General features: G+C 29.9%; 1 protein-coding gene across 2 annotated transcripts in view; it reads left to right on the forward strand.

The window, feature by feature from the left end:
* Positions 1-15,026, forward strand: part of LOC127281571 (POU domain protein 2-like) — a 178,825-nt gene that overhangs the window by 101,948 nt on the left and 61,851 nt on the right. For both annotated transcript variants that reach the window (XM_051305329.1, XM_051305330.1), the window contains exon 3: positions 12,014-12,238. In XM_051305329.1, coding sequence (XP_051161286.1) covers positions 12,014-12,238 — 225 coding nt within the window. The remainder of the gene's footprint in view (positions 1-12,013; positions 12,239-15,026) is intronic.

The raw sequence follows: 15,026 nt of genomic DNA on the forward strand, positions 1-15,026 counted from the left end.
GCAGACAAAAAAGACGATGAATCAGTAAAAAAAAAAAATATATATATATAGAATTATATATGAATCTATATTTTTATCAGTTTTGTTCTTTTCTCGAGAAATTCAATGACTTGTCCAATACTTGTTCGTCATCAGTATATATCAACATAAAAGGTGCGTTAAATTATTAAAATATCGCACTGATAACCCACTTTCGAATCGTTGATATACGATTTTCAAAAATTATATATGTCATAATGATCTTATCTTTAGTGAACAATTCGTTCGAATGATTACATCATTTTCAATAATCGTTTATTATCATTAACAGGGCCGTCTCTAGGGTGTGGCAGTCATTCTGGGCGACAAAATTAAGTAAAAATAATTTGACTCCGCACGTATATAGTAAAAAACTGAAACAAAAATGGAATAAGTATATATATAGTTAACTGGGGCTATTAAAAAAATTTAGAATTAAAAAAAAGACCTATTAAGTTTAGGCACTTCTGAAAATTTTAACCATTTTTGCAATTTTATGAATCTTTTTCTGCTTTCTGTGAAAAAATTAAAAAATTACATTTAGTGCCCTCTGTAAAAAAAACAATCAGACAATATATTTACCCAAAGAGACAAATATTTGAAAACAAAGATTTTATTTATTAAAAACTGGCGTTGTTCATAATAGCCCCCTGGAGATGATAGAATAGCCCCAATTGACGGTATTTAAATTTTATTTTGATTAAAAAAAAAGTAAAACTTTTTAATATTAGATAAGAATATAAATTTTGTATACTATAATATTCGTATTAGCAAAAAAAAAAAAAAAAAAAAATGATTTGTTCTTCACGTTTATAAAGTGATTGTTTTATATGAAGTATCGAAATTCAATACACAAGTTCTTCCACTCCCGTTTTAAAACTCCTTTTCAAAATGGCGGAAATTTCCACGAATCGCATGCAGATTGGCTGTAGGTGTCGGTGGCGTAGAGTTATGCTTCGGGGTGGTTTGAAAAAGAGAGAGAACCCCCGTTCTGAAGAAGGGCGGTTCGCGCATGCGCATCAACCCTTTCATTCCTCGTATCTTCAACCCTCCGTACACGATGAAAAAAAAAAAAAAAAAAACTTTTTTATTATTCACGTTCGCCAGAATGGCGCAACCTCCGTCATCTCTCTGTTCAACCCCGAGTCGACGCGCTTTCACCGAGACCCTCCACTTCCATTTTCCTTCTTCTCTCTATAGTAATGGATTTTTTTTTCTCGAAATAACTCCTAGACTTTATTTTTCGTTTTCTCTACTTTTAAGAATTAGTTGGTTCAAAATTTACATTATCTTTTTAGTGGTTTCCATGATTTTTTAATATATGTAGTATAAGCTGTATAATTTGTCACTAAATAACGTAGCATAGTTTAATTTCTATAATTGCCACTAGATGTCGGGCGTAGATTTTAGAGTGATAGTTGATGATCTTTGTTTTAACTTTTTCTACTTAAAGAAATAAATTTTTATTTTTACTACGTATTAAATGTACTATATACAAAGAAAAAACTAATCTCAAATTGAGTACAAAATTTATACTCAATTTGATACGTATAAAAAATGGAAACAGGCAGATGGCGCCACGTTCTATGTCATTTAACATAAATTCATTTTGAGATGCAACAAATATGAGTCCAACTTTTTTCTGTGTAAGTAATAATAATAAAAAATGATCTTATTTATATTATTATTAATTATTATTATTATTTAGGTATTATTAATATTTTTTTTTATTTTCTTTTATTTATTATTATTTTATCTTAATATTTTTTTTTTACAACAAAAAAAAAAACAAATAAATTAGATTCAGTTGAAATTAAAAAGAAATTTCTTTGAATTTAATCTTTTGCTTTATATTTTAGAAGGATTAAAAAAGTTAAATTATTGAAAAAGGGTAATTTATAGAAAACTTATATAACCATTGTGTTATATGGTTATAATCGAAAGGATTTTTTTTATTTCTCATACAATACTTTTTAGGATTAGGATAGCAGGTCACATATATTTATTACTAGAGAGAGGAAAAGAGAGAGAGAGAGAGAGAATGTGTATAGCAGACAATGAAAAATACCCGCGCACACTGGCTAAAATAAGGTATACAAGGATTTTTCCGTGTATAAAAGTATATGAGGACTAAGTAGGGGATTTATCGATCGCATAGACCATAACAAGGGCACACAGGACACAAGTAATGGAAAAACCTGTTCAATGAACACAGCATTTTCATCTCTCAATCAAAATCACACCCCAATTTATCTCAAGTTTTTCCAAATTTCATCATTGATGACAAAAAAAATATGGATAATAATAATAATAATAATAATAATAATAATGATAATAATAATGATAATAATAATAATAATAATAATAATAATAATAATAATAATAATAATTATAATTACCTTAAATATAATTTATATTATATTGTTTATAATTATTTATCTACTTATTGCTATTCAGTTATCATTATTTCGCCGTTAATTATAAGCGTTAGAATTTTAATTTAATTTAAATTTAAGAATATTTATCTCAATATTCTGAACTTCGTCCAGGTGATTATTATACACGCACATATATATATATAGTCAATATTCGATAAGCAAATGGAGCTATTGACAATCTTTGTTTCTATACAATTATGCGAATATAATAAAGATGTTGTGCCCCACTTCCGTCCCCCCCCCCCTCTCTTTGCGGATCAAGAATAAAAAAGCCATCAATCATATATTTATAATCGAGGTACTTTAGAACCTTCATAAATTAAAAACGACATTAAGCCGCGCAATTTTTCAAAAGGACCGGGATCTTTAAGAAACTTAATATATATATATATATATTATATGGAGATAATTAATCTTTGATCTTCGATTGCACTCCATAATTTAAAAAAAAAATTTTCATAATTTTTTTTTATACAAAATTATGCCAATATTTATAACAATTTTGAATCATTTTGTAGAAAATAACTATTATACTTTATTTAATTTATTTAAGGAAAATGAAAGGAAAAACTTATGCCAAGATTTATAATAATTTCACTATGTAAAAAGAAAGTATACTAAAACAGTACCGATTTTAGGTATCAAAATAGAACCAAATGACAATTTAGTACCTGAAGTCGGTATTAAATTAATACCTTTCTTTATACCAGTGTTAGAATCATTTTTAGAAAGCCAACATTATATTTTATTTAATTTAATTAAGAGAAAGAAAAAAAAATAGAAAACTATTTGCTATAATTAAGGCTAATTATTTTATCAAACATTGTAATAGAAAAATGAAAAAATTGCAAAGAAAGATAACATTTTAATAGGTAAGTTAAAATAGCCGTGAGCGTTAAGGCGCATGACAGTGTTACGGGAGGGATATGTTCAATTCCCGATGGTAGTGAATTTTTTTTTTTTTTTCACTTATGTAAATCTCAAATGCATTAAAAAAACAATGTTAAGTAGATAATAAACGAATAAAGTAATTTTTACTACTTTAAAAGTAAAACCCAAACTGTACGGAGTTTTTGCGCATTTCTAGCAATTTTTACTCCAGAAGTAGTAAAATTGACTATTTCTGGAATAATTTTTACTATTTTATGAATAAATTTTACTATTTTCGGAGTAAATTTGACTATTTCTGGAGTAAAAGTTACCAGAAATGCGCAGAAACTCCGGACAGTTTATAGGTTTAAATTTTTAAATAGTAAAAGTTACGTTGTATTTTTTTTTCATTTTTTCCCGAGTAGTGTAATAATATAGTACAAAAAAAAAAAGAAAAAAATAAACTAGTTATTCAAATGTGTGTTTTAAAATAATGTTATTGTGCGCTATTTGGAAGGGAGGGGAAGGAAGGTAAAATTAAATAGAAGATAAATGATTTGAAGAGATAAAAGATATGCACGAAATAGAGAAAGATAAAAGAATGGTAGGTGGCAGCAATTTACCTTATTGAAAGATAGCCTGAAGGCTTTGGACGCGTTGCTCCTGGTGCGTCTTTCTCTCTCGTGTTCTAAACAGGATTCAATTTGGCCACTACCCTTGGGTCCACCTTCAAAGAGGAATCACCATCGACAACCACCCTCGTCGACGGTCGGCCTCCACTATTAATCTTATATCGGACGCTTTATCCGCGCTCAATGTCGGCTTCTCTCTCTCTCTCTCTTTGGTGCTCAACCTCACTCCTTCTCCTCCTCTTCCTCTCCCCGTTCGTCCCCTGTCCCAAGAACATTTTATCTCAAAGTCCCTCAACCCTTGACCGAGCAGGAATTTTCAATTCTTTCGAGCACCAGGGCAAAAGAGGAAACCTCATACTTGTCTAGAAATTTAATGCATTCTTTTAATGCCTTGTATGTATATGTTTGTGTAAGTAATTTCGCAGAAAAGTATTAATAATTTGAACTTGAATTTTTTTATTTAAATTCTTTTTTTGTAAAAGAACTTGAAATAAAATCGAATCTTTTTAGCTTCAATCTTCTTTGACATTCTTTGAACTATACGGTGAACTTATTTTAAACACACATTACTCCTATATACTTTGATCCTACTCTCAAACTCCTTTGAACCTACACTGGGCATAGATTTGACCTACATTAAACCTTCATTAACACTACTTTGAACCTGTATTTGACCTACATTTGACATATTTTGATAAGATACGTTTAACCTACTTTGACCTTTACTGAATCTACTTTGCATTTAATAGTATATAGACTTAATTTTAATCTGAACTGAACCTACATTGCATCAGTATTTGATCTGATTTTTACTTACCTTGCACCTACATTGAACCTTCTTTTAACCTACTTTAGACCAACATTGAACCTTTATTAAATTTACATATATTAAACATACTTTTAACCTACATTGAACCTTTATTAAATTTATATTGGACCTAGGCTTAACCTACAGTAAACCTATACTTTGACCTTTACTGAACCTACATTGCATTTTTATTGGACCTACTTTTAACCTACATTAAACCTTCATTAAATTTATATTGGACCTAGGTTTAACCTACAGTAAACCTATACTTTGACCTTTACTGAACCTACATTGCATTTTTATTGGACATACTTTTAACCTACATTGAACTTTCATTAAATTTATATTGGACCTAGGTTTAACCTACAGTAAATAACCTATACTTTGACCTTTACTGAACCTACATTGCATTTTTATTGGACCTACTTTTAACCTACATTGGACCTACTTTTAACCTACATTGAACCTTCTTTTAATCTACATTAAACCAACATTGAACATATTCATTAAATTTATATTGCCTAATTTTAACCTACAGTAAACCTGCTTTGAGCTTTACTGAACTTAAAATTGTATTGTACTTAGTTTTAACCTAAATTGAACTTACTTTTCACATACATTGAACATTCTTTTAATCTGCATTGAATCTACTTTGATCTTACATTGATTCCAAATCGGCAAATTGTCGTTACAAAATATTTTACCAATCAGAATCAATTAACTTCTCAGAAGTTAATTGACCTAGCCACAATAAATTCAAAATAAAAAACTGCACTCTAATATAAATACAGGAATAAAAATATATATTTAATTGTTTTTCTGAAACTTGCAAAAAAAAGTATGCTCATTGACGCTCAGGTATAATAAATAATATTCTCGCGTTTTTGTGTTAAAATTTTTCAATTAAGAGAATAGTAATAACTCGGCGAACTCGTTGTATCTCGCTGCGGAATATATATATATATATATATATATATATATATATATATAGATATGTATATAAGGATCAGTTGGGCACGCAAATTTCACAGACCCTGCGGGATATTTCGATTCCCTGAAGTACAAAGTTTCTCTTTAAAGGCAAAGAGTAACAGAGAAACAGAGAGAGAGAAACAGAGAGAGAGAGAGAGAGAGAGTGAGAGATAATCGGTTGATACTTCAATGTTTATCTTTGCCATGGGAAACAGACTGTTACCCTCTAAGAAATTGCCCTCGGTCACGAGAAAGGCCGGTGTTGTTATGCAGGAACAACCGCCGTTAACGCCGCATTAATTTTTTCCTTTTTTTTTTTTTTGCAAAATGCAACATTCTTGTTTGGAAAATCGACTAATCGGAGAATCCATCATCATCATTCGCTTGGAACGACCGCGTTATTATGTTACAAACAACATTATTATTTTTCAATAAAATTTCTTCTTGGAGTTAAATCGTATTTAACCCTTTTCCTCACGACAGTTTTGCATCGTGAAGTTATATATATATATATATATTTATAAACAGTTTGGAAATTGATGCCTTTGTATTATATATATTATTTCCCCTTGTTTCCCACAATATGATACTATTATTTAAATGTTTCTTTTCATTTGAAACGATTTTATTCCCCTGAATTACAAATTGAAATCTTTTTATTTTATTGTTAGAATTATTTAACAAAAAAAAATCTAAATTGTATCTTTTAATTTAGGTAGTTTTTAATATTTTTTAAATATTTTTTTTACTTTAATACAATTTTTTTTGTATAAAAGTGTATTTTTAATTAGATGGTGACAGCGGTGGGATTATTGACGTTACTAGATTAGAGATCGAATTATTTATATCCGTATATTTTTACATATATATATATATATATATATATATATATATATATTCCGTAGGGTAAAAAAAATTGGAAAAGGTTAAATTCAATGTGAAAAAGTTTCGTTTCATTTTAATCAAAAGAGGGAGAGATTAAAGTTGATCTCAAAAACGTGGAAACGACTTTCCGCGGTTTTCTCGGACGTGTATAGGACATTGGCCATAGGACGAATAAGTAATGTAGAGGTCCATTATGCTGAAATGCTGAAGGGTCGAGCAGGGTCAGCCAATTCCCTTGAGGGCCGTTAAAGTGAAATACTCCCGAATGCAAGGTGGCTGGCCAGATCCACCCCCCTCACTCTCTTTCTCTCTCTCTCTCTTTCACTCTATTTTTTTTATTTCTCTCACTTTCTCTCCATTTCGTTGGCCTTCTTTTGCGTCTCTTCTCCTCGACCAAACACCCCCCCCCCACCATCCCGTTGAATGTGTTACCAACCCTAAGCTTCGCGTGTAGGTAAATCGTTGTTATCTGGACAGTGATAAACCCGTGAATGGAGTTCGCGCCACACTGGACGAATGAACGTAGGGAATGCAAAAAGGGAAAAAAAAGGAAGCCCATTGGGCAATATAGAAAGGCGCGCACACACGAGGGGTCTCAAAATGAATGGCTCTGTTTATGCGAACTGCTTTTCTAGAGGTCGAAATACTGACTATAGCCGCACTACACACGCGCAATATGTGTGTTAAATAGTATATGTATATAGGGAACTTTTTGATTTTGGAAAATTATCATTAGATATGTTTATCGCTGGTGAATTAAAATTATTACTTTTTTTTTTGGTTTTCGACAATAGTTGGCTTAAAGTTTTCATATTTCTATAGTATTAATAATTGTCGTTTTCATAGATTATATAGGAAAAATGTATTCAATTGTAATGTCACCGTGGCTATGAGGTTTAAGGCATATAACTATGCTTGCGCACACGTTTCGAGTTCGATTCCCAGTGGAAATTATTTTTTTTTTTAATTTTTCCCTTAAGTTCTATACTTCTACCACCCTTCTAAATTTAGACTCTAGTTTTTTAAATTCCAGACTGTTTACAAACTAATTTTATTATTATTATTATATTTAATTTAACTATGATTATTTATATAATAATAATATGGATTGGCGCTTCACCCGCCTACCCCCGTTATTTTCCACTTTAATGATTAATTTTTTAAAGACTGCAGGTATTAAAATTATTACAATTTTATCTAAAATTTGAGGCTATGTTCGTTTCTTGGTTAGGGGAGTTTGAAGTTATGTTTGTCGGACATAGCCTTAAACCCAACGGTTCCTTGATCTATGTCCTTGAATTTTGAGGTTATGTTTGAACTAAGGCCTTGAATTCTGAAGACCTATACCCTAGAATTTTGAGGTTATGTTTGATCTATGACCTTGAATCCTGGAGACCTAGGACCTTGAATTTTGAGGTTATGTTAGTTATAACCTACATTTTTGACATAAAACCTTGATTTTTAAGGTTATGTTCGTTTTAATCTACATCGTCAATACCTAATCTGCGATTATTAATGTACAATTTTTTTTTCGTATTAGTTTTTTTTAAAAAAAGTTATATTTATAGAAAATTTGTAGATAACTATATTTATATTAACAGTACTATATATAATTATATAGAAAAGAAAATTTTTATTTTGAAAATGTTGTGCAAAAAAAGTGAGATAATTTAATTTTCTGAGAACTTGTCGTTTCTACCTACATATGAGGGTTGTTCCGTTTGTCTCGGACCATATATATATATATGTATAGGGGTGGACTTATAAGGACTGGACCATGCAAACATTTCAAGATTAAAAGAAACTGCTGCCTTCAGTTTAGGGACTATTCTCAATTTGGCCTCAGGTTTTGCTGTGGGCGCAGTATTGTCCACAATCGAAATTACTATTTTAATATAATATTTCAAATTATGGCTAATGCATTTTTTTTTTCTTAAAAAAATTTGATAAATTATAATTAATTTTTTATTATTCTACAGTTATTATTATAATTTATTCCTATGTAATATATATCATATTATTATTTATTACTATTTAAATATATTTTTATAGTAAATTTTACATTGTCGACAGTCGTTTTAGTTGCTAATTTGTTGCGCATGTGCAAAGGTCACGAGAAATTTTACATTGTAAAATGACCATAATAGCTTAATGTTACGTTAAATTTTCATTGTAGAAGGACAATAATAACTTACTGTTGCATTAACTTTGTGAATGTGGATAGATCTTCATAGCCTACAGGTGCGTTAGTTTTGCATTGTAGACGAACCTTTATTTATGAACTGTCTGCGCAGTAGGGCTGATAACAAATATTTTCATGCGCAGTAGTCATTTTTAGCTGCGTAGTAGTTTTTTGATGCAATTTTTTTTCCCACTAATGCAAAATGCAAGTTGTATACCTATTCTATTTAAATTCTTGTAAATACGACATTTTTTCCTAATAAAAAGTAATTCAAATGAAGCAAATATTAGTTAAATTTTATTAATATGTAGCTAATTAATTGATATTAGAATATTTAATTAATGTTAATTATACAAAGTTTGTGAAAATGTAGAGACAATAATAAATTTTTTTTTTCTTCCTTTTGAGAAAAATACGAGTAACTAAAGAAAATTTCTTTCACGAGAGGGTGAAAGAGGCAAGCGGCCATTCTCTGATGATATTGATTAGCCGACGCCCTTAGTTAGCGCCAGCCACATTTTCCTTGGTCGTTTTCCTCTTTCTTTCTATATAGTCGTTGCTCTTGTCTCACTCAAACTTCCATACAGACGATTTTAGTTGCCACCCCCTGATTTCTCCTTCCATTTCACTTTTGCTCTCTCTCACTCTCTCTCTCTCTCTGTTTTTCCAATCTCTACGTCTGTCTCTCTTATAAAGTAAAGTTTATATTATGCGGCTTCACTTTGTGTGTGTATATAAAAGAAGATGACCCATACGATGAGAGAAAAAAGGAAAAAAAAGAGAAAGAGAGAGAGAGAGAGAGAGAGATGCAAAAGCTAAATCATTCATCAAGCAAATAATACCGACTGTGACTCACACATGAGCGCGTGCGGAGGCGGCTTGTATTTGCGTGCTTTGCAAATACTCTCAACTCTTGCCACGCTCCAGAAACGTAATATCTTCGTACTTATGCGCGCCTTTCCTCGAATTTCCTTTGCATAAATCATCATTTACATTTTTTTTCAAATGTTAATATCTCATTATTGTTTTGCACTGATTTATCGCGAATAGTTCGAAATCTCACATATATATATATATTATACACATCCACTTGTATTATGGAAAGCAATTTGCGAGAATTGCATATTTATTAAATTAATTACCATTTTTTTGCATTAGAAATAATCTACTTTTATAATTTCTTTCTTTATACAAATTATTGCATATACATAAATAGATATATATATATATATATATATATATATATATATATATATATATGCTGCTTTATATTTCATGAGAAATTATTATTGTTCATATAGTTATAAATTTTCAATTTTGAGATTAAAATAAAAATCAAAATTTTGTTATTTAAATTATGAATTAGAATATTATTAATAATATTAATTATTTTATTATATGTCAATTTATACGGTTATCCACAATGTAAATTTATAGCAGTTCAAACTCAGTAAATAATTGCTAAGACATAGAACGTGGCGCCACCTACTTGACATTTTTTCTTACACTTCAAAATTAATAGCACATGAGCTGATATTTTTCTTTTTTCTAAAAATAAATAAAATTATAGCGAATTTAAGATAGCGAAAATATTTCTATTTTCGAAATTTGGAATTGTATTATATATTATATGTCTGTATTTATATAAATGATGCTGTTTCTAAAAATAAATGAGATGAAAATGTATCTGAACACCCGAGTGAGTGTATATGTCGCAAAAGAATATAATATATATATATATATATATATATATATATATATATATATGCGAGCCCCATCTCCGATTCACCCTCGTAATTAGACACTGCAGCTTAGGACAACATATCCAGCAGAAGGCATTGTTCCCAGAAAATTAAGGGAAACGCGAGGGAAAATGGGAAAAACTCGAGAAAATGCATATAAAGCCCATATGAGAAGGGTCCAGGGATTCGAAATGACGAAATGGAACGGAGAAGGAGGAGGGGTCAGTTGCTAATTACGCGCACTGGAATCAAGGGGGAGAAAAGACACTTTCAGTGTGTATAGAGAATGAAGTATATTTCTAGACCTATATACATATATATATATATATGTGTGTATACGTTTATTAATACAATTTCACCCCTCAAACAAGAACGAAACTGGACCAGGAAACATGCTACTCATTTCTAAATTTCCGTTTCTGCATCCAATATCCATTTTTGATGAATATAACTTTCATTATTTAGAAAAGCCTCTATATATTCCCAACAATCACCATCAATCTTTGTTATAATTAATCTCAAAATCTTATATTATTTTCTTCAAACTGCTAACTATGCTGATTGCGTTTTGTATATATATATATATGTATATGGTAAAAATTACTATATATAACTCGAATAGCATATATCTTTTTATCTCTTTATTATTTATTGTCTTGATTCATTCACCGAAATCTAGACTCAATATTATTCACTTAAAATTTCTCAAGAATTGCTTTTAAACTTCAATGATATTTTTTCTTTTGCTTATATGAATATAATGTATATAGAAAAAGAATAATATAAAAATTGTTTTATAATCTATTAATTCACTTTTCAAGAAAAACATAACCAGGAAGTATTTTTATTTTTACTTGTCGGACTCGCAGAGAATTAGTTATTAATGGTATGTAATAGTTATTATTAATAGTTATTCATGATCTAGTATGAGGAAATTTAGTAAAATTTCCAAAAATTCATCTTTTACTTCTATTGTCTCTCTGTTGAAAGTTTTTTGTCATTTTCACAGAGAATTGAAGAACCTTCAGCAAAAGGGAGAAATTTATTCATGATCTAGTATGAGGAAATTTGGTAAAATTTCCAAAAATTAATCTTTTTCTTCTTCTTCTGTTCTTCCGGTCTCCTATATTGCTGAAAGTAGAACTTCATTAATTCTTTATGCAAATTTTAATAATACTTACGTGACGCGTTTCTTTTGACTTTTTTGAACTCCATTGGATTTTGTAATCTAAAACATAAAAAAAAAATCAAGTTAGTTTAAATATACTAAATACAATATATTTATTACTATATTTTTTAGTATATTTATCACTATATTTACCATATAGGTATAACTATATGAAAATAAAATTATTAATTTATTAAATTAAAAAATTATTATTTAATTTATAATTAATTTGCTAATTATTGAATTTAAAAAATAGTGAACATTTTCTTCTAATGAATCAATTTTCTGATTTTTACAGGTAAAGTGTGGATAGGTGATAATGAAGTCGCGTGGCGAACCGAACAATCTCTAAAAAGAACATCGCCCTTGAATCCCTGTGCCACAACAACAATAACAACAGCAACGACGACAGGTGGAGGAGCCCAGACGCACCCCCACCTGTCACCTCCCACCGTTGCCCCTGTATCAACCCCTGATCTCAGAAGTCCCTCAACCCTTCAAGCAAAACTCGGCATCTCACCTGGTGAGTTGAAAAAATTCATTATTCTATATTTTATACATTATCTACAATAAAAAATTACTGTATATAAATCTAAATTCAAATTAATTTTTTTCAAAAAAAAAAATTTTACTTTCTTTTTTGTGAGAAGAAATTTTTTGCAAATACTTTTAAGTAAAATTTTTTTCCCGCAAGTTAGTGGGTTTTCCATGTCGCAATATTCTAGAGTTAAAATTCCTTTTAAAAAATCGTAACCCACATATAGAAAAAAAAAATCATCCCTTCCGACGTGAACGAAGCACGACGTTCTGGCCAGATTTTTAGAGGAGGCGAAAAAAACTCCAAAGGTCCAAGTGCGGCGAATTTCATTGGGGTGAGTGTGGCTAAAAAGACCTTAAAGCAGGGCTCTTTAAATAATACAATAAGCCTGATGTCATTTGCCGGACAATGGGGCGCACCTTTTACGAAAATGGTCCTGTAAAATTCCCTTCTTTAGATTTATTTACTCAACCACTTGAATCACCCCTTTCATTATGTTTCCATTCTTCAAAAAAAAAAGAAAAGAAAATAAAATGTTTTTTTCTTCTTTTATAAATTTAAGGGGTTTTTTTTCTTCAATTTTTACATATTTCTTTCGTTAATTTGCATATATTTTTTTTCATTAATTTTTTTTTCTCTTTTTAAATTTAAAAAGTAATCTTTAATGGAATTGAAAAATATTTACAAATAAAATTTTTATTCAGGAACTTTTGTAGGAAATATGACGCATAGTCCTTTTTTTATAGATACAAAATATTTTTATCTGATTTTAACGCACCTTCAAAAATTTGGTGCAAATTTTGGGCAAGTGGCCCACTGTAGACCTGCATGTCCTTATAAAATCCAAAGAAAAGTGATTTACAAATATGAAATAAGGATCAATGTACTTTACAATAAGAAATGAAATTTGGTATACAATATTGATCGAAACCGGAAATTAGAAGGGGTTTTGCAATCTTAAAAGGCGGAAGTCGATCCCTTTGGCCTTCGTTTGCTTAAGTAAACATTACGTGGATAATGGTGAGGTTATACAGGAGGTCCTATATCATATAGTTGAGTTATATATACAGAGAGGTTGCTGGACTGCGAACGTATCTCTTTGCAGAAATAAGCCACAAGACGCAGGGACCAGAATGCGCGTGGTGAGAGGGTGGAAAAAAGAAGGAGGAGGAGGAGAAAAAGAGAAAGCACTCTGCAACATGTTTAATGCATCATTCAAGATTTCCATGTCAAACATTGCTTTGACTCGCGGAATTTAAAACCGCTACTATATATACCTCCATACCATACACACGCGCGAGTTACATTCTATCTGTATTTATGCGCGCCTATAAAAAATTGAACGGAAAAATATTTTTTATTCATATAACTTGACCTTTTAAAAATATGATAAATATATAACAAATTTTTGAGTATATTTTCGAAAAAGTTCTTTCTACTTTTCAAAAACAAGATTTTTGACTTGTATATCTTCTTTTATTGAAGCTGGGATATATATATCGGAATCAATTTGTTGGGCGCCAAAATTTACCTCGCAAAGCCGGATGTAACGAGTGTTTATTCGGTATATCAATAAGATTGAAATGAGAAGAAGAAGAAGAAAAAGAAGCAAGAGGAGAATGGTCAAGGTTCCCAGAGGACATGATCAAAGTAAAGCCTACCGTCGGATAACACCACGTTTTTTTACATCCCTTTTCCAATTGGATTCACACTGAATTTCGTTTTCCATTTTTACTATACATAGATATAGCAATTTAGTTTTCATTTCGTCCGAAACTATTTTCGAAATTCTTCTTCATAAGTATTATACAGTATAGGGGAAATAGTGGGCATCAATGGGCCATTTCATTTTTCTGGAATAATAAGATTTCAAAAATAATTATCAAACTCTGAATATATAAATAACGTTTACATATACCCACTAGCGCCAAAAATTTACGCCACGTTTATTAATAATTTCCAAAGGAAATCAAAAGAAACTGTATATAGTGGGTCAGGCAACAGTGGAACAAGTCGGAATATGCTTTAAATAATTAAAATTACTGAAAATAAGTGGCCCACTGATGCCCACTATTCCTATAACATTATTTTGTATCGTTATTTCAATTTTGAATATGCAATTAATGATTCTAAATTTTGATTTTAAATCATCATATTCATAAAGAATGTGACCAAACGTGTGCGAATATATCGGACATTTAAAAAGTAATCTTTGAAGTTGTTGAACTGTGTAACATAGTCACGTGTAAATTACGACCCTTTTCCTTTCTCTCGATGTATCTGCCCCTTGGGACGATCCTTCACCTTCGAAAGGACATTCTTTTTCCACCCCAAGGTATTTAAATTCCGTTTATTTCTTCAAGTAATTTCCGCAACATCAGTCAATATAACTTTCTTATGTTATTCTTCTTCTATATAGATAAAAACTTCTATTATTTATTCATTCATTCTAATTAAATAGAGAATTTTAAATTAATTATATTTTGCAAAGTGTTTAATGATTCAAAACACGATTTAAACTTCTATAATAACCAAAAATATCAAAAAAAAATTCTATTTTTCCATTTGCCAAAACAGTATATAGTATGTGAAAATAATTATTATTTATTAAAGATCGACTCTTGAAAAAGTTGGATATGGGCCATATTGTGTACCATCTGGGATTTGGAGGATTGATTTGAAAAAGTACTTTTAAAGTTTTTTTGATTGAAAAATGTTTGTTGAATTGATGATATTGTCAAGTTATTTGAAAAATACGCGGTGGACCTATTTT

The sequence above is a fragment of the Leptopilina boulardi genome, unplaced genomic scaffold (genome assembly GCF_019393585.1).
Source record: "Leptopilina boulardi isolate dan_hultmark-lab unplaced genomic scaffold, ZJU_Lbou_2.1 LbouV2_273, whole genome shotgun sequence".
Lineage (NCBI taxonomy): Eukaryota > Metazoa > Arthropoda > Insecta > Hymenoptera > Figitidae > Leptopilina > Leptopilina boulardi.